The sequence below is a fragment of the Ornithorhynchus anatinus genome, chromosome 19, assembly GCF_004115215.2.
Source record: "Ornithorhynchus anatinus isolate Pmale09 chromosome 19, mOrnAna1.pri.v4, whole genome shotgun sequence".
In the NCBI taxonomy this organism is placed as follows: Eukaryota; Metazoa; Chordata; class Mammalia; order Monotremata; family Ornithorhynchidae; genus Ornithorhynchus; species Ornithorhynchus anatinus.
This window is the reverse complement of record NC_041746.1, coordinates 19248504-19269489: the sequence shown is the minus strand read 5'-3', so window position 1 is coordinate 19269489 and position 20986 is coordinate 19248504. Positions and strand designations below refer to the sequence as shown.

The 20986-nt window shown below is 42.6% G+C and overlaps 1 protein-coding gene across 1 annotated transcript in view; it reads left to right on the top strand.

Annotated features, from left to right (window-relative positions):
• The first annotated feature begins 4863 nt into the window (after positions 1 to 4863).
• The window catches only part of SLC16A10 (solute carrier family 16 member 10), a 37644-nt gene continuing 21521 nt past the window's right edge, over positions 4864 to 20986 (top strand). Inside the window, exons 1-2 of the mRNA XM_029047688.1 lie at positions 4864 to 5006; positions 7704 to 8169. Coding sequence (XP_028903521.1) covers positions 4882 to 5006; positions 7704 to 8169 — 591 coding nt within the window. The 5' untranslated portion in view covers positions 4864 to 4881. The remainder of the gene's footprint in view (positions 5007 to 7703; positions 8170 to 20986) is intronic.

Sequence of the window (20986 nt, the reverse complement as noted above, 5' to 3'; positions counted from 1 at the left end):
AATTACTAAGCAAACTTGACCGCCCTGAAGTGCTCATCAAGTGTCTGAGACTGCTTTGTGATGGCATGACTGGTTTGGGTCAGATTCCTTCGATCATATTTATTGAGTGCTTATTGTGTGCAGAGCACTGTACTAAGCTCTTAGAAGGGGACAATATAAAAATAGACACATTCCCTGCCCACAGTGAGCTTAAAGTCTAGACAGGTAAACAGCATCCTTTCTAACCTCCCAGCCTCCTGTCTCCCCACTTCAATCTATACTTCACTCTGCTGCCCAGATTACCTTTCTACAGAAATGTTCTGGGCATGACACCCCCCTCCTCAAAAATTTCCAGTGGTTGCCTATCAACCTTCGTATCAAGCAAAAACTCCTCACTGTTGGCTTCAAAGCTGTTCATCACCTTACCCCCTCCTACCTCACCTCCCTTCTCTCCTTCTACAGCTCAGCTGCACTCTCCGCTCCTCTGCCGCTAACCTTCTCACTGTGCCTCGTTCTCACCTGTCCCGCCATTGACCCCTGGCCCACGTCCTGCCTCTGGCTTGGAATACCCTCCCTCAAATTCACTAAACAATCACACTTCCCCCTTCCCCGCTTCAAAGCCCCACTGAATGCCCACCTCCTCCAAGAGGCCTTCCAAGACTAAGCCCCCTTTTCCACAGCTCCCCCTCCCCTCCCCATCACCCTGATTCACTCCCTTTGCTCTATCCCTCTCCCCGCCCCACAGCGCCTGTGTGTATATGTACATATCTAAAATTATATTTATAGTAATGCCTGTTTACTTGTTTTGATGTATATATGTATATATCTATAATTCTATTTATATTGATGCTATTGATGCCTGTTTACTTGTTTTGATGTCCATCTCCCCCCTTCTATACTGTCAGCCCATTGTGGGCAGGGATTGTCTTTATTGCTTAATTGTACTTTCCAAGCGCTTAGTACAGTGCTCTTCACACAGTAAGCACTCAATAAGTACAATTAAATGAATGATTAAATTATAAATATGTACATAAGTGCTGTGGGGCTGGAAGGGGGAGGATAAATAAAGGGAGCAAGTCTAAGTGACGCCGAAGGGAGTGGGAGAAGAGGAAAAAAGGGCTTAGGAGAGGCTGAGATCTGAGGTTTTTCTCTCTGACCTATTCCCCATGGCCAGTGGAGTAAAGCAGGGATGCTTGGTGAGCTGTGTTCAGTGTATTCTATGCAGCTGTGCTGGAGGATAATAATTATGGTATTTAAGTACTTACTATGTGCCAAGCACTGGGGTAGATACAAGCAAATCGGGTTGGACACAGTCCCTGACCCACATGGGGCTCACAGTCTTAATCCTCATTTTACAGATGAGATAACCTAGGCACAGAGAAGTGAAATGACTGCCTTTCACAAGTGACAGAGCTGCGATTAGAATCTACATCCTCTGACTCTCAAACCTATATTCTTGCCACTAGGCAATTATTATTTTTAGGAAACCCCATCACAGACCACTTGCCTTGATTCTGAGACACAAGTATTTAAACACTTACTATGTGTCAAGCACTGTTCCAAGTACTTTGGGATAGATACAACTCAAGATGATGGGCCTCATTTCTGGCACACATTCCAGTCCCCCTGTCTTTCGGATTGCAAATAAGTCCATCAGTTTTGGAGTCATGAAGCTCTGGGGTAGATACAAACTAATCAGTTGGACACAGTCCCTTTCCCACATGAGGCTCACAGTCTTAATCCCCATTTTCCAGATGAGGTAACTGAGGCACAGAGAAGTGGCTTGCCCGAGGTCACATGGCAGACAAGTGGTGGAGACGGGATTAGAACCCACGTCCTCTAACTCCCAAGCTCGTGCCCTTTCTGCTAAGCCACTAAGCAGCACTGCCTCAGATAGATGAGATCTAACTTTGTTTGCTTGCTAAATTTGCTGAAGCTCTAAGTTGCTTGTTCTGAGTATGAACTGAAATGAAGACATGGTTCAAAAAATATTAAGGCAAATAAGCACATATTTTTCTTTCAAGGATTGAGGACTGGAATGCAGTTAACTCTTAAATATGTCAAGGCTAGGTGTTTTTTTTAAAATTGTCACAAAGGAGTCATTCCATTTCTAATTTAGTTTTTAGGCATGTCTATTCTGTCTATGTGATCGTATCTTCACTTGGGGCAGTAATTTGTGGTTGGAATGGAATTAAGTTTGTTCCTGAGCTTTAACTAATGACATGGCTAAGTTCACTCATTGCCAGTAATTACCACCGAACATAGAGGGCAATTGTGCATTTTTTTCATTTTTTACATTAATGGAAAGTTTTTGAATGTGCAGTATGCCAGAATTTGCTTGAATGACAATTTACCTTGACATATTTTTGGACTGTGTTCTAGATGTTTCACAATATTTATTCTCTCACTTAAAGAAAAATGCTAAGGTTTTCAAGTTCACTCCTGATCATTCTCTAGTTTGCCTATTTGAATACTGGGCTGTTTGATTTAAGAATGAAATTAGAGAAATTTGGTGTAGTGATTTAATGATTGTTATCCAAGTCATTCCCCCTCATACCACAGCACTAATGTTCATATCTAATTTATATTAATATCTGTCTATCCTTCTAGACTTTAAACTCATGATGAGGAGGGAGCATGTCTACCAACTCAGTTAGGCTGTACTCTCCCAATTGCTTAGTACAATGCTCTGCACTCAGAAAGCACTAAATAAATCCTGGGTGTTTTTAAATGTTGAGATAAGGCTTTTTTCCTTTTCAAAAAAACAACTTTCCATTAAGTTACCTTTTCAAAGATTACATCTCAATGAAGAGGCCTCAGCCTTTTTAAAAATAATAATAATAGTCGTATTTACGTGCTTACTATGCCAGGCACTGTCCTAAGCGCTGGGGTGGGTACAAGCAAATCGGGTTGGACAGAGTCCCAGTTCCACATGAGGCCCACAGTCTTAATCCCCATTTTACAGATGAGGTTACCGAGGCGCAGAGAAGTGAAGTGATTTGCCCAAGGTCACACAGCAGACATGTAGGAGAGCCAGTATTCCTTCTGACTCCCAGGCCCATGGTCTATCCACTTAGCGACTCTGCATCTAACATCTTTTCCTTCTGTCCCTCCCATTTCTTCTGAGTTCTTTTCTCTGCTCCTTTGTATAGGTGGGTGAATATAGATTCAGATTCATTCATTCATTCATTTGTATTTATTGAGCACTTATGCAGAGCACTACACTAACTGCTTGGGAGAGTACAGTATAACAATTATCAGACACATTCCCTGCCCACAGTGAGCTTATGTATGCATTCCTCACCTTAACTCATTACATCAGGGACATATTCACCTGCAGCAATTCCCCTCCTCCTCCTTTCCTCCCCCTCCTCTCTCTCTCCTCCCCCTCCTCTCTCTCTCTCTCTGTGTCTCTCTCTGTCTCTCTCTTCCGCCTCCTGTTAGGGAGATGCTATGGTATGATCTCCTCTAAGATGGGTTAAATTATTGATGGAAGTGCTTTAGAATAATTGTTAGACATTTTAATGCTATTTTTCTAAGTGTGCTAAGCCAAATGTGTTGTAAAAGAGATACTGTTTTCACTTGCCTAATTGCCCTACTCAGGGGCATAATTTTCATACCATTAAAACTGGGTGCGTATCATAGGGTTTTAGAAGAATTAAGTTTATCAATAAAGGGAGGAGAAGAAAAGAGAAGAAAATAACCATAGTAATATTTATTAATTACAGGTGGGTGAATATAGATTCAGATCCATTCATTCATGTGTATTTATTAACCACTTACTGTGCAGAACACTGTACTCGCTGCTTGGGAGAGTACAATAAAACAATTAGCAGACAATTTTCAGAGCCCCGCATTCAGGGCTCTGTACTAACTGCTGGGAAAGAATATACAAGTGGGAATTAGACATGGACCCTGTCCCTCATAGGGGCTAGGAAAGGAGAAGGAAGATCAAGGTAAGAAGGCACCTGAGTCTACATACCTTACCTAATAATAATTGTAGTATTTGTTAAGTGCTTATTATGTGCCAGGCACTGTACTAAGCGCTTGGGTGGATACAAAAATAATAATAATAATGTTGGTATTTGTTAAGCGCTTACTATGTGCAGAGCACTGTTCTAAGTGCTGGGGTAGATACAGGGTTATCAGGTTGTCCCACATGAGGCTCACAGTCTTAATCCCCATTTTACAGATGAGGTCACTGAGGCACAGAGAAGTTAAGTGACTTGCCCACAGTCACACAGCTGACAAGTGGCAGAGCCGGAATTCGAACACATGACCTCTGACTCCCAAGCCCATACAAGCAAATAGGATTGGACACAGTCATTGTCCATGTAGTGCACGTGTAGTGCTCAGTCTCAATTCCCATTTTGGAAAGGAGGTTACCTCTAATGCAGTCTCCTAAGTGCTGTTTAAAAAGCCAATTAACTAATTAATCGCTTTAAACTGGAAGCATCTCATTGGGTGGAAGCATGTCTACCAAGTGTAGACATGTGTTTAGTACAGTGCTCTGCACCCAGTAAGCACTAATCGATATGACTGATTTGTTGAATTAACTCTCCCTTCCATTTCCTCTTCTTCCTCCAGAGCACACTCTTTTTGAAGAAGAAACTCCCCTTCTCCTATTGTGAGTTTGTCTCTAGTTTCCCCCCGGCTTGCACTGCTATGACCGCTTACACTTTTGTGGTTCAAAAAATAATCTCTTGTTCCCTCAAAAATTGGTGTGAGTCCATTAAGCGAGTAAGTAGAGTAGGATAGGGTATGCAAAGTGGTCAGTTTATCAGGAAAAAAAATCACCGTGACCGTTTTACAAAGTAGTTTTCTCAGGCCATAACTGAACTGAATATTCTTAGAGGTAATCTACCTTTTTCTTTCCCTACAGCATTGGTGGGCTCCCTATCCATGGGAATGATTTTCTTCTGCTGTCCTATAGTCAGTGTATTCACGGACCTATTTGGGTGTCGCAAAACGGCTATTGTGGGGGCTGCAGTGGGCTTCATTGGACTCTTCTCTAGTTCTTTTGTGAGGTAAGACTCTGAGGTAAGGTTGATAACAATTGTTTGCTATCCCAAGGTAAATGATACCCATCAGTTGCAAAATGTCAGTTGCTTTTAATCATACTTGTAAATCAATTTACTTGATTAATAATAATAACTGTGGTATTTGTTAAGCACTTACTACGGGCCAAGCACTGTAAGCCCTGGGATGGATACAAGCAAATCGGGTAGAATATAGTCTCTGTCTCCCTTGGGGCTCACAGTCTTAATCCCCTTTTTACAGATTAGGGAGCTGAGGCATAGAGAAGTGAAGTGACTTGCCCAAGGCCACACAGTGGACAAGTGGCGGACTCAGGATTAGAACCCGTGACCTTCTGACTCCCAGGCCCTTGCTCTATCCGCTATGCCATGCTGCTTCTTAGATGAGAGCTATAGTTAGAAAATAAGCCATAGTAGTTGCGTTAAAGCCAACTTTTAAAGTAGTGAAAATAATGTAAGGTGGTGGTTTTCCTTATGTTTAGCCACACATAGGCACCTACCAAATTTAGCAGAGGAGGGTTAGTTCGGTAGTTTCAGTATTTTATTGAGCGCTCATGTTCCAAGCACTGTGTAAGCACCAAGAGATAGGCACAAAATAATCAGATATGGTATTGCCCTTCCACTTAGATATGCAGCCTTTATTCACCCCTCCCAAAGCCCCACTGCACTTATGTACATATCTGTAATTTATTTATATTCATGTCTCTCCCCCCTCTAGACTGTAAGCTTGTTTGGAGCAGGGATCATGTCTACCTACTCTGTTATTAGTGTACTCTCACAAGGGCAGAGTACAGTGCTTTGCACATAGTAAGTGCTCAATAAAGACGATTGATTGATTTGATCTGGTCTCTGTCCTCTATGGGGTTCATATTTAAAGAGATAGACAATATCTTATCCTTATTTTATAGATAAGAAAAAAAAGTCCAGGGAGGATAAGAGACTTGTCCAAGGGCACAGAGCTGGGCGAGGATCCAAATCCTCTGCCTCCCAGTGTCATACTTGTTTCCACTAAGCTAAATTGCTTCTCCAGGAGAAAGAGGAGAAAGGGGGCAAAAAGTGGTATTTCCATTTCCCATCGTCCCTCCCCACATGTTCTATCTGTAAATAATTTTGATGCCTGCCTCTCCCAGTAATTATGTATGTCTCTCTCCCTGTTTAAATTAGGTTATCTGAGGGCAAGGAGTTGAACCAGGGCCCCTTACTTATTTTGTTCTCTGCCAAGCGCTTAAGCAGTGTTTCATTCTCAGTAGATGCTCAGTGAATACCACTGATTGAAAAAATAAATCCAGAGAACTCAAGTAACAACACTTTCTTGTTTACTTCTGATTTTCTTTGTTCACAGAATGACATTGAACTTTTACTATTGTCAGAAGGCTTTCTTGGAACTTTTCTTATACAGTGCTTTTCACTCACGTTCAATTGTGTAGTGATTTGTCTCATTTATTTAATCTTCTTGGGATCCTTGCAAAGTCCTGATTTTTAACTAATTTTTTCATTTTCTAATTTAGTGTTAGGGATTATGCTACCGTTTCTAGCAACATTCCCTTTTACAAGTGAAAACTTACCTTTTTGTTCAGCTTTTTATTTTCACCAAAATTTAATGCACATTTATTTAATTCTCCCCAGACAAGTCTACTCTTTCTAACTCCTCTTTCACTCTTGACTCCATTAGCTGTTTCAAAAATTCTAAAGATTAAAGGGATACCTTCCTTAAAGATAGGAACTAATTTAAGTTTATCTGACAGAATGTATTACTCTGTTTCTTTACTCTATAAAGACTTCTGTCCCAGGGACTGAACTGAGCATTAAAGTTTATCATTCTGCACATCAGAATATGATTTCCTGTTCTCTTCCACAACAAACAGCAGCAGCAAAAAAGTAGGGCCAAGGTTTATATGCAGAGCTAAGGATTGCAAAAATAAGTACAAATGTTCTTGATCTATAGTGCTAATATGTTTGGTATTTTTATTTACCAGTTGTGGGTTTTGTCCCATCTGACTGCTTTAATCAGGTAGATATTTCTGAGCAGATGAATTGTTCTTATTTGTTAAAATCTAATTTTTTAACTCATATTTTTTTTAAATCATATCTATATCTGCAGCATCTCCCTTGCTTCCTCTTCAAATTTTAAAATTGCTCAAATGCAAGGTATCCCTAGTGCGACTGATATTTAGAATAAGAAGAGTCCATCACTTTACTAGATTTAAAAAAAATCTGTAGCTGTGAAAAAGTGACTAATGAGTTATTCAAGTGAGTGAGTTATAAGTTATAAGTGAGTTATTAGAAATGACTAATCAATCCATGTTAGGGAAATCTTTTGAATGGAAAATGTTCTACTTTTTTTTAAATGGTATTTGTTAAGCATTTACTATGTGTCAAACACTGTTCTAAGCACTCGGGTAGATATAAGTCAATTTAAAGTAGAGGAAACTGAGGCCCAGAGAAGTTAAGTGACTTGCCCAAGGTCACACAGCAAGCAAACTGGCAGAGATTAGATTAGATGGGAATTAAAACCCAGGTCCCTATGACTCGCAGGCCCGTGCTAAGTGTTTATGCATAAATGTTGTCAGAGGAAATTGAGAAACGGCAGCAAGTGCTTTCAGAGAAGCCTGTAGTTTTAATTGCTTTAAATATCATACATGAACCATACCATGCTCAATGGAAACTGCTTTCCTTCTCCCCTTACAGCTCTGTTGAACCCATGTATTTCACCTATGGAATTATCTTTGCCTGTGGCTGTTCATTTGCGTACCAACCCTCTTTGGTCATTTTGGGACACTATTTCAAGAAGCGCCTTGGATTGGTGAACGGTATTGTCACTGCAGGCAGCAGCGTCTTCACTATTTTGCTTCCTTTACTTTTAAAAATACTGATTGCTAAGTTGAAGCTGTATGCTACGTTTAGAGTCCTGAGTGTCTTCATGTTCATTCTCATCCTGGCCGGCTTTACCTACAAACCTCTTGTTTCCGATGCCAAAGACAAAGTCAAGAACAGTGGGAAGAAAGGGTCAAGGTTCTCCTTTTTTTCCAGGAAGCAATCCACTCCTGCAAAAAAGATTTTCAATTTCTCCATCTTCAAGGTTCCGGCTTATGTCGTTTGGAGTTTGGGAATCCCAATCGCACTTTTTGGATACTTTGTGCCTTATGTTCATTTGGTAAGTACAGTTTTTGCTCATTTTTCGGGGGTGAGATTAATACTTGAAAACCTCTCTGGAGTCAAAACTAATATGTCAAGCTTGAATTTGTTCTGGATCATTTTCCTGGTTGTATTCCAGGACTTGTTGTAATTAGAAATAGAGTTCAAGGCCAAGCCATCAGTCAAGTCCATTAAACAGTTCTACAGTAGGTTTTAACTCTTATTAAAATAAAGAGTTCCAGGGAATGGCAGCTTGCAAGCTTGGAGTAAACACTAATGATAGAAAGAAGCCCTCTGATAGTCCTCAGTTGATTTTTTTATGACTTCTTGTTATTTTGACCAGGAATCAAAAAATATAAAATGACCTAAATGAAACACTTAATGAATTGGCATGGATTTAAAGTGGAAGCTCAGTGCAATACATTTGGAAATGTAAGCCCCTCTATCATAAATACTGTGGTAGGTTTCTTTTTCCCCCCTACGGTATTTAAGCGCTTATTATGTGCCAGGCACTGTACTAACTGTGGTGTTATATACAAGATAATTGGGTTGGATACAGTCCCTGTCCCCCATGGGGCTCATAATCTTAATCCCGATTTTACAGATGCAGTAACTAACTGAGGCAGAGAAGTTAAGTGGTTTGCCCAAAGTCACAGAGCAGACAAGTGGTGGAGCCAAGATTAGAACCTAAGTCCTCTGACTCCAAGGCCCAAGCTCCTTCTAACTAGACCTCACTGTTTCCCTCCTGGGAACTACCTGCTCTCCAACACGGACCCCAGGCGTCCATTACAGGACCCAAAAGGGACTGTCGGCAGAGCCCAGAATGGAGCGGGGCGGGGGAGGAAAGAGCACCTGATGGCCAGGCCCACGGCAGACCTTTTTTCCTCAGCCCAGGAACTGAGAGAAAAGCCACCAGTCATTGCACCCTTGTCCCCTCCCCTGGTGGTCAGGGCAGCCCAGCCCCACCCCAGCAAGGTGAGGCAGACGGGGCCGTCGGCCCAGCACAGCAGTACTGTCTTGCGGACATTGGCTTTCAAACCGCTGGCGGGGCTGGAAGGGCTCCACAGGCTGCCAACACAGGGCAGCCAAGCGAGCGTAGAAGCGGAGGGGGTGGCCGGGGAACACCAGGAAGACAAGCAAATCGAGTTGGATGCAGTCCCTGTCCTGTGAGGGGTTCGCAGTTTCAATCCCCATTTTACAGAGAGGGAACTGAGGCCCAGAGAAGTGAAGTGACTTGCCCAAGGTCACACAGACAAGTGGCAGAGCCAGGATAAGAGCCCGTGACTGTTGGACTCCTAGGTCTTGGTAGATGCGGTAACGGAGCTGGTGGGTGAGACGGCCCCGGGGGGCCAGCCTGGGGATGGGATGTGTCAGTCCCTTTTTTGAAGGACATTGCAGGAATGAATGGCAGGGATTTAAAAAAAAAAAGTGCCAAATATAGAAAAATGATAGTAATCTAGGATATCAAGTGGTCAAGGTGCATATAGTATATTTCTGTTTCCAAGCTATATGATTTTAAGCTTTTGGGATAGGAGTGAGAATGATCAATGCTCAGAACTGATGCCTCTGCCAAGTACTTATTAGTTGCAAATCATCCTTTTTTTTTTCTTCCTGCCATTTTAAAAATCAAGTTTGAAGATGAAAGGAAAAATGATTTGATGCCATTCGGTTACTCATGTAACTGCTGTCCTTACCACGGAGTTAGATTCCTTATCATTAATCTGCCTTTTGTGTCTTATAGTTTTCTTGACTAAAGCACTTTATAAAAATCTTCATCATCTTCCAACCTCCTGACTCTCCCCACTTCCGTCTATACTTCACTCTGCTGCCCAGTTTATCTTTCTACAGAAACCCTCTGTGCGTGTCACCCCGCTCCTCAAAAATCTCCAGTGGTTGCCTGCCAGCCTTTCTGTCAAGCAAAAATTCCTCACTATTGGCTTCAAAGCTATCCACCCCTTTGCCCCCTCCTACCTCACCTCCCTCTCTCCTTCTACAGCCCAGCCTGCGCACTCCGCTCCTCTGATGCCGCTAACCTTCTCACTGTGCCTCATTCTCGTTGTCCTGCCAGTGACCTCTGGCCCTCATCCTACCTCTGGCCTGGAATGCCCTCCCTGCTCATATCTGCCAAACTACTCACATCTTCCCCTCTTCAAAGCCCTACTGAGTGCTCACCTCCTCCAGGAGGCCTTCCGAGGTTGATCCCCCTTTTCCTCTGCTCCTCCTCCCCTTCCCTTCGCCCCGACTCCCTCCTTCTGCTCTGCCCCCCTTCCTTCCACACACTTGTGTATATATGTACATATTTATTATACTGTTAATTTTATTAATGATATTTATATATCTGTAATTCTTTTTGTATTGATGCTATTGTGCTGCCTGTCTGCTTGTTTTGTTTTGCTGTCTGTCTCCCCACTTCTAGACTGTGAGCCCGTTGTTGAGTAGGGATTGTCTCTATTTGTTGCCGAATTGTACTTTCCAAGCGCTTAGTACAGTGTTCTGCACACAGTAAGTGCTAACTAAATATGATTGAATGAATGAATGGTAGACATAAATTTTCAGGAAAACTTTGACCTGATAGGAAAGGTCACAGAAACTTGATATTGAGTTTAAGGAAGCATCAATTTTACTTGCTGACAGGAATAATCAAGGAACTGAAAGTCCAGGTGTAATCTTTGATAATTAGATGTCCGAATTTTGCTGGGTCATTGGGGAAAGGGGAAAAAGCAATGGATTTTTTTTCTCTCTCTCTCTGTCACCCACTCAGTTTTCAATGTGGAACAATCAGGTGACAGCCCTCTTGGAAAAAAAAAAGCATTTAGGTGACATTAGAACCCTTCCTCATCTGCTTCTTCTTTCTTCTAATCCTCTGACAAAACTCTTGCCTCCAGGATGGCAGATTTTTTTTTTCCTAAAGCAGTTGGTTTGACAACTGAGTGTATGTCCCCCATAACAAGAGGCAGGAATTCCTGACCTTACATACTGGCTAATTCTATTTAAAAGAATCAATCATATTGAATACTTACTCTGTGCAGAGCACTGTAATAAACCCTTGGGAAAGTACAATACGATATACACATTCCTTACTTGTAAAGAGCTTTACAGTCTAGAGGGGAACACCGACATTAAATTATGGATACATACATAGTGCTCTGGGACTGAGGGTGAGGTGAATATCAAGTGCTTAACAGGTATAGATCCAAGTGGTTAGGTGATGCAGAAGGAAGAGTACGAAGGGGAAATGAGAAAAGCAGCATGGCCTTGTGGAAAGAGCACAGGCCTGGAGTTCTAATCCCAGATCTGCCAATTGTTTGCTGTGTAACTTTGTGCAAATCACTTAACTTCTCTGTTCCTCAGTTCCCTCATCTGTAAAATGATTAAATCCTCCTCCCTCCTACTTAGAGTGTGATCCCCATGTAAGACAGGGATTGGGTCTAAGCTAATAAACTTGTTTCTAGCCCAGTGCTTAGAGTAGTGCTTGACACCTATTAAGTGCTTAACAAATGCCATTAAAAAAATGAGGGATTCATCAGGGAAGGCATCCTAGAGGAGATGTGTTTTTAATGGGGCTTTGAAGGGGGTGAGTGGTGGTCTGTTGTATATGAAGGGAGAGAGAGTTCCAGGCCAGAGGGAAAATGTGGGGAAGGGGTTGGTGGGAAGAGAGATGAGATCGAAGTACAGAGAGTAGGTTGGCCTTAGAGTGACGTGTGCAGGCTGGGTTGTAGTAAGAAGTCAGTGAAGTAAGGTAGGAGGGGGAGAACTGATTAAGTGCCTTAAAGCTTCTGGTAAGGAGTTTCTGTTTGATATGGAGGTGGATTGACAACCACTGGAGGTTCTTGGGGAGCAGAGAGACAAGAGACCAATGTTGGTTTCTTTTTTGGGGGTTTTGTTTATTTTAAGAATATGATCTGGCCAGCAGAGTGAAGTATGGACTAGAGAAAAGAGAAGCAGTGAGGTCAGAGAGGAGACTAATGCAGGAGTCAACTTGGGGATACACAGACTAAGTAATAATAATAACAATATTTATTAAGCACTTACTATGTGTCAGGCACTGTACTAAGCACTGGGGTGGGTACAAGCAAATCAGATTGGACACAGTCCCTGTCCTACATAGGGTTTGCAGTCTCAATCTCCATTTTACAGAGGAGGTAACTGAGGCCCAGAGAAGTGAAGTGACTTGTCCAAGGTCACACAGCGGACATGAGGCAGAGCCGGAATTAGAACCTGTGACCTTTTGACTCCCAGGCCCGTGCTCTATCCACTACACCATGCTGCTTCTCATCAACAGCATGGTAGTAGTTTGGGTGAAGAGAAAAAGGGACTTCACAAATGCTTATGTTCAAATGACAAAGATAGTGGCTAGTTCTGATTAATTCAAGTTTTCTGAATAACAGCATGGGGAAAGATAAATGTAAAACTCTATTATTCCAATGTTGATTCCCTTTAAAATGTTAAATTTGCTTTAGAAGAACCGTACAATATAGGTACACTCTATAATAGGCACTTAATAAATAGTATAACTAAGCAAATAAACAGATTAGTACATTATATTTTAATAGGATGTTAGGGCTAAACACTTTTGCCCTGACTTGCTCCCTTAATTCATCCCCCGTCCTAGGTCCACAGCACTTTCGTACATATCTGTAATTTTATTTATATTAATTTGTGTCTCTCCTTCTAGACTTTAAGCTTATTGTGGACAGGGAATGTGCCTGTTATGTTATATTGTAGTCCCCAAAGCATTTAGTGTACAGTGCTCTGCACACAGTAAGCTCTCAATAAGTATAATTGACTGACTGACATTCTGGATCTGCACTCTGTACAGTATGCCTAACAATAATTCTTGTTACTCAGTACACCCAGTTCTATAACGTGAAGGTTGCGTCCTTGCAAAACTCTGCACTAAGGAAAATTCACACTGATGAACTCACCCATTCCAAGGAAATGTGTGCATCGGCATAAACTGTCTTCTTCGTAAATGGTGACCTCCCGTTACCAAGTATGCTCACATTGCTGGATTCTCTGATAACATTCCAGCTCAAAAGCCTAGTGAAAACACGTTAAGGCAAAGTGAGTGTACAGAGTATTTTCTACTCCTTTTCAGAATTTATCCCTTTCTTCACTTGGACACAGAACATGTGGAAGGAGGGAGAAAGGGGGGAAAAAGAGGGAGATTGTCATCTATAAGGCTGTTGTTCTTTGGAGAAAGGAAATTTCCAGGGCAGGGATCTTGAGAGCAGGATTTACTTGAATTGTTTTTATACTTAAATTGTAGGTATCAACAAAGATGAAATGATGGTGATTATAGTAAATATGGCACTTGCCAAGGACTGTGCTGAGCACTGGGTCAACACAGGATAGTCTGATTGGACCCAGTCCTTGCCCAACATGAGGTTCACAGTCTGAGGGAGGGAGAACAGATATCAAAAGCTTATTGTGGGCAGGGAATATGTCTGCTTATTGTTTTATTGTACCCTCTCATGCCCTTAGTACCGTGCTCTGCACACAGTAAGCACCCAATAAATACAACTGAATGAATGAATGAACCCCAATTTACAGGTGAGGAAATGGAGGCACAGAGAAGTGACTTGCCCATGGTCACACAGCAGCCAAGTGGCAGAGCAGGGATTAGAACTCAGGTCTCTAGACTCTATCTTGTTCATTATCCACTAGACCAGGCCTCTTCTATAATTGAAGGTTAGCTTGACCTATACCCTGGTCGTAACATTCCTGGCTCCTCCAAGATAGTTCTACCCGTAGAAGTCCAGGTGTTTTTTGCTGTATTGTACTTTCTCGAGCGCTTTAGTACAGTGCTCTGCACAGTTAGCGTTCAATAAATACAATTGAATGAACTGAAAAAAATACGATTGAATTTTGGGGACTGCTTCCAGGGCCAGAGTTGGGATCTGGATGGGTCACATAGGACACATCTATAGAACTCCGAGCAAGCAAGTAGCCATGTAGTAGCCAGTTACTGGCTCAGTGGGCTCCCTGTGGGCAGGGATTATGCCTACCAACAAGAGTCTCTCCCAAATGCTTAGTACAGTGCCCTGCACACAGTTGTTGCTCAGTAAATACCACTGATCGATTCTGCTTCTCACAACACCTCCAGTTGACTTACCTGAGTTTCAGTGTTAACGCAGACTTGGCTACTGCAAACAGAGAGTAGCTCTAAAAGTTAATTCATTCATTCATTCAGTAGTATTTATTGAGCGCTTATTATGTGCAGAGCACTGTACTAAGTGCTTGGAATGTACAATTTGGCAAGAAATAGAGACAATCCCTGCCCAATAACGAGCTCACAGTCTAAACGGGGGAGACAGACAGCAAAGCAAAACAGAACAAAACAAGACAACATCATCAAGATAAATAGAATCAAGGAGATATACACAAAGTTCTCAAGCCTCCATGGTTGGTAGTTTTAGTTTGTGCATTGGGCATGTTGAAGCTCCCAGAGTATGTAATTTATGTTTAGAACAACATGTCCAATTAGCACCTAGGCCCTGAAGGTCCCCTCTTTTTTGTCACTGAATTAAATGGAGAAAGGGAATCGATGAGTGCAAAATGGAATCCCCCATCCTGGGGTCCTTGAAGTAACTTTCTTTGCCTTAGTTATTGGAGAAGCAGCGTGGCTCAGTGGAAAGAGCACGGGCTTTGGAGTCAGGGCTCATGAGTTCGAATCCCAGCTCTGCCACTTGTCGGCTGTGTGACTGTGGGCAAGTCACTTAACTTCTCTGTGCCTCAGTTCCCTCATCTGTAAAATGGGGATTAAGATTGTGAGCCCCACCTGGGACAACCTGATTCCCCTATGTCTACCCCAGCGCTTAGAACAGTGCTCGGCACATAGTAAGCGCTTAACAGATACCAACATTATTAAATTCCGTTAACCTAAAATAAGCTTGGAGTAAGTACCTTTTGAATTGAGGGGATTTTCTGAAGAACCAGGATTCCAATTAAATGTACTTCCAGAGCAGGTAAGTAGACGGGGAAGCAGCGTGGCTTAGTGGAAAGAGCCTGGGCTTCGGAGTCAGAGGTCATGGGTTCGACTCCCGGCTCTGCCACTTGTCAGCTGTGTTACTGTGGGCAAGTCACTTCACTTCTCTGTGCCTCAGTTACCTCATCTGTCAAATGGGGATTAACTGTGAGCCTCACGAGGGACAACCTGATTACCCTGTACCTACCCCAGCGCTTAGAACAGTGCTCGGCATGTAGTAAGCGCTTAACAAATACAAATACCAACAATAATAGACCTCTTTCGAGGGACTGAGAATCAGAATATATGGGAACTGGGGGATAAAGGGGCCGCGTCGCCCTTCTGTCCTGTCCGGTTCGGTTCTGCCTTTTGGTCATAGTGGTCCCCGATTGCTTCAGCCACGGCATAGCAGCCTCCGGCCACACCAGGTAATCCTTGCACCTAGTCAGCCTCCCCCGCCAGCAGTTGTAGCCCTCAGCTGTTCAAGTCACCCCTGCTGTCCTTGGGGAAAGCGGGTGACAAGATACTGGTGGATGGATCATTCTTGCCCTGGGCAGTGTACCGTGACTTCCCTCTCCCCACGATCACATCCATTGTGCTCCAGTTTCCTCTAGTGGCCCCTTCCTAGCATCAGCCTGGGAATTTGGGGCTTGATGGGAACAACACCTATTGTCATGTTCATGGCAGTGCTCATGCCATTAAGGTAACCCTCCCTTTCTCTTCCCCCTTCCTCTCTGGGCCTGGGATGAAGAGAAGGAAGGGGCAGCAAAGATGAAATTAAAAATCAAAACAAAAAAACAACCCACTGGAGCTTGGGTGTGGAGAGGCAGGGAGGAAGGCCAATTTAAGTATAGGAGACTCCTTTAGAAACAGGGGTGGAAATTTAACTAAAGGGAGGCGGTCATACAACTACCACTGATAATAGGATTATTTATTGGTTGCCCACTTGGTCCAGGACATTGTACTAGGTGCTTGGGAAATACAGAATAAAGAAATAACACATTTCCTGCCCACGAGGAGCTTACACTATTAATGGGAGACAAACCTAAAAATATAATCAGAGGTCAAAATAAATATTCGAATCAACATATATAATTGAATGCTGGGGTTGGGTATAAATGAATAAATGAATTCAGGAAGGCAGGAGAGTCTATGGGAAATGAACCCTGTGAAATAACCATTCATGAGCCAGGTTTTTGAGGAACACTCACAGCTATATTGTTTGCATGTCTGTTCTGTAATATATTTTTCTATTACCCATACTAGACTTTCAACCAATAGAACCTGGACACATTACTACACTTTCCAAATTAATCATTGATCAACGTAAACTAAATATACTTTAAGGGTCTGCCCCATGGAAACAGATCCTAGCACATTTGGGTTGCTCAGCAAATACTTGTTAAAAACATAGTAGAAAATAGTACATTGCCAAATACTTGCTAGAGTGCTCAGCACACAGTAAGTGCTCGAACACCAGTTGAAATTGTGTAAGTACTTTAAAAAAAGAGGAGCAAGAAGCAAAACCTGGAACCTCTCATAGCCTAAAGAATGTGTTACGTTGACAGGAGGCCTGGCATTAAGAGGCTTCTCATCTAACTCGACCCCGTTCACATAACAGTGTTAGTATTTCCTAATCTAGCTGCCTTCAATGTTTTTCAGATGTCCATACCAGTTGCTGTTACTTTAACTCTCTTGCTTCCTTGGATAAAGTTGGAATGTCTAAGATAACATTTGGTGACAGTCATCCGAATGCAGTGCTCTCGCTTGTGCAAAGAAGCAGCATGGCCTAGTGGATAGAACATGGGCCTAGGAGTCAAGGACCCGGGTTTTTATCCCAGTTCTACCACTTGTCTGCTAAGTGACCTTGGGCAAGTCACTTCACTTCTCTATGCCCCAGTTTCCTCATCTAGAAAATGGGGATTAATATCATGAATCCCATGTAGGACATGGACTGGGTGCAGTCTGATTAACTTATAACTACCCCAATGCTTAGTACTGTATCTGGCAAAGTGTAACGCTTAACAAATACCATAAAAAATAGTGTATCAGTCACAATAGTGTATCATTGTGACTGATGACAAGCTTTGGTTTTAACAGCGTTTGAATGAAGGGGATCATGTCATGCCTTCACTAATGAAATCCTCTATTTTTAGATCCTTTAAATGGCTACAGTGTCTATTTTGTTGGTCTGTCAGCTTTAGGTATTAAAAATGGCATCCAAATGGAATTTATGATGGGCTAAGGCTACAGGGACTCTATTTTGTTTAATGCATTACACCCAGTGATATTTAATAAATAGGACTATGACTTCCATTCTAAGGACTAAGGGTTTCATCATTCATTTTCCTTTACATTCTCCTTGCGTTTGATTTTTATTTTCTAAGCGCTCCTGTCAACAGTGCCTTGTCTATAAATGTCTGTTCCTTCTGACTGAGATTGTTTATCCCTCTTGAGACAGGGACTGACTGAATTTATTTATTTTTACATTTACTTCAGTGCTTGGTACAGAGCTCAGTACAAAACAAGTGCTCAAAAAATATCATTACTATTATTGCTACTCTTTTCTCCAAAACAGAATGAAAAAAACCTTCTTTGGGTTACAGCTACAATCTCTGGTTATTGCCTCACTTCCCTGCTCTCCTTCCTGTCAAACTCCTTGAATGTTATCTGAACTTTTTCTCCACCAACTCTTTGCTTTTTGTCTAGTTGACTGACACTAAATTCACCTATTTCTCCAACAACTTGCTCAGAGCCAAGCTGAACGGACTCTACCCCTTCCCCTTGACGCTTGAGACTCTGGATATGCTCCCCAATCTTGTTTTTCATGTTATCTCGAGGATTGCTCCTTTTGTTGGATGCAGGACGTCTCCCCCTCTGAAAACTGTAAACTCATTGCGGGCAGGGAACGTGTCCACTATTTCTGCTGTATTGAACTCTTCCAAGTGCTCAGTACAGTGCTCTGCACATATTAAATGTTCAATAAATATCACTGATAGGAGCCCAGAATTGTTAACTCTTCATGTTGACGCCTCAGTCACAGCTCTTCTGGTCTGTCAGGGCCTTGCCTTGCCTTGCCCTTCACGAGTTGGGTTTCAGAAAGCCAGGGGTCAGGATGTAGCTCCAAGGAATGGGGACATCTGGACTCTGCTCAGGACAACTCATCCCAGGATGTCATACTGGAAAATCCTGGGGACCTCGCCTCACTGGGATTGCCAGTTCCCAAACCAGATGTGGGCTGGCAGTCGAAGGGAGGGAAACATGCCTGAGGACTGAAGCTGTGGCGGGACCCGCTCAGCCTTCTATCCGATCTCACAGCTGAGAGATCCAACTGGGAACCCAGGGCCTCTGGTCCCATCACGCCCTGCACCTGTGGGGCCGTGCGTTCTTCAGTTGTCACAGCATTCAGCTCCTACAAATTCTAAAGCCCTGGGAAGCCTTGGGTTGTCACGGGACCCCTTGAAGCCCCAAATGGCTGTGGCGTGAGTCCCCTACCACTTTTCTCTATCAATCAGTGGTATTTTTTTTTAGCTTTTCCTATGTGCAGAGCACTGTACTAAGTACTTGGGAAAGTACAATACAACAGTTCATTTTTCCCCGTGTCTGTCACCAACTCCAGCTTGACCACCTCATTCTTAGGTTGTAAGCCTCTTGTGGGCAGAGATCATTTCTACCAACTCTACTGTATTGTACTTTCCCACTCACTCAGGTCAATGCTCTGCGCAAAGTAAGTGCTAAATTAATATGATTGATTGGAAGGGACTCGGAGTCAGAAGGACCTGGGTTCTAAACCTGGCCCCGCCACTTGAATGCAGTGTGACCATGGGCAAGTCACTTCACTTCTCTGTCCCTCTGTTACCTCATCTGTAAAATGGGGATTAAGACTGCGAGCCCCATGTGGGACATAGACTGTGTCCAATCTGATGAACTTGTATTTACCTCAGCACTTAGTTCAGTGCCTGGCACATAGTAAGTGCTTTACAACTGCCATTTAGAAAAAAAAGGGCAGCAGGGTCTAGTGGGAAAAGCATGGGTCTGGTAGCCAGAGGACCTGGATTCTAGTCCAGGCTCCACCGCTTACCTGCTGTGCAATCTAGGGCAAATCACTTAACTTCTCTGTGCCTCAATTTTCTCAACTGTTAGGGAAAAAAAAGAGGATTTAATCAAAAGCTGTTTTCCTTCTTATTTAAACTGAGAGCTCCATGTGGGACAGGAGCTGTGTCTTACCTATATAAATTGTATCTACCTCAGCACTTAGAACAGTGCTTGACACAGAGTAAGCTGTTAACCAATACCACTGTTTTTACTGTCTAATTCTCTCCCTTATATTTTTTCCCCAGTATTCAGTACAAACACTTTGCCCACAATAGATGATTAAGAAATACTACTACTAATAATAATAATGGTGGTATTTGTTAAGTGCTTACTATGTGCAAAGCACTGTCCTAAGCACTGGGGGGATACAAGGTGATCAGGTTGTCCCATGTGGGGCTCACAGCTTTAATCCCCATTTTACAGATGCATCTTGTTTTTCAGCTGAGGCACAGAGAAGTTAAGTGACTCGCCCAAAGTCACACAGCTGGCAAGCGGCAGAGCCGGGATTAGAACCCACGACCTCTGACTTCCAAGCCCGGCTCTTTCCACTGAGTCACTACTCATTTATTGGTTCTTCCTCAATTCCAAACCTTTGGCTATTTTCTGGCTTGCTAACTCTTTTCCCTCTAAGTTCACATTTTGAGAGCTCAGCCTTCATGCTGTTTCCGCTACCACCTCTAAAGTAGATTGGATTTAAAAAAAAAAATCCGATGATGTTGGTTTTGATCTTCAATTCAAATAATATACAGTGGAATAATGAATCAGTAAATTCGATGAGGCTTAAACAATGAAGAAAACAGTTGAAACTTTGGGAAACAGCCTAATAGAATGCCAACAAAACGTCTACAGAAATGGAAAAAGTGAGATATGATCCTCAAAAGGCAAGATTGCCATCATTTAATTAGAGGTGGGATATTGAGAAGCAGCCTGGTGTAGTGGATAGAGCACGGGCCTGGGTGTCAGAAGGTCATGAGTTCTAATTCTGGCTCTGCCACTTGCTTGCTATGTGACCTTGGTCAAGTCACTTAACTCCTCTGTGCCTCAATTAGCTCATCTGTAAAATGGGGATTAAGACTGAGCCCCACGTGGGACAACCTGATTAACTTGTATCTATCCCAGCGCTTAACAGTGCTTGGTGCCTAGTAAGTGCTTAACAAGTACTAATTATTATTATTATTATTATTATATTCTTATCTTTGTCAGGATTGAGTGGGGAGGAGCTGAAGAATTAAAAAAAAAAACCAAAACAAAAACGGTTATCAGTGCACTATCAGAATTTTCTCCCAGAGCCAACCTGGGAAATTGAGGGGGGAAAAAACTAAACAAAAAACCCTTAAGTGGCATAATTATGAGCCTGGGTGTCTGAGAACTTGGGTTCTAATTCCGACTCTGCCACTTACCTGCTGTGTGATTTTGGGTAAATCACTTAACTTCTCTTTGCCTCATTTCCTTCATCTGCAAAATGGGGGTTCAATATCTGTGCTCCCTTTCACTTGGATTGTGAGCCCCACTTGGGAACTGATTATCTTGTAGCTACTCTAGTGTTTAGAACAGTGGTGACACACACCAAGCGCATAACAAATGCTATAAAAAAACCCATCAAGCCTTTGTTTTACTGGCATGGCATGAATATGGTTCTTCTCTAACCTCTCTGATCCCTCCTTTTCAGTTTCATGTAATGGGTCCCCTAACTGTGAGTGCCCTGCAGGGAACGATCAATTGACAGTAGTTATCGAGTGTTTACTGTCCCTTACTCTTTTTTTTCTACACTCAC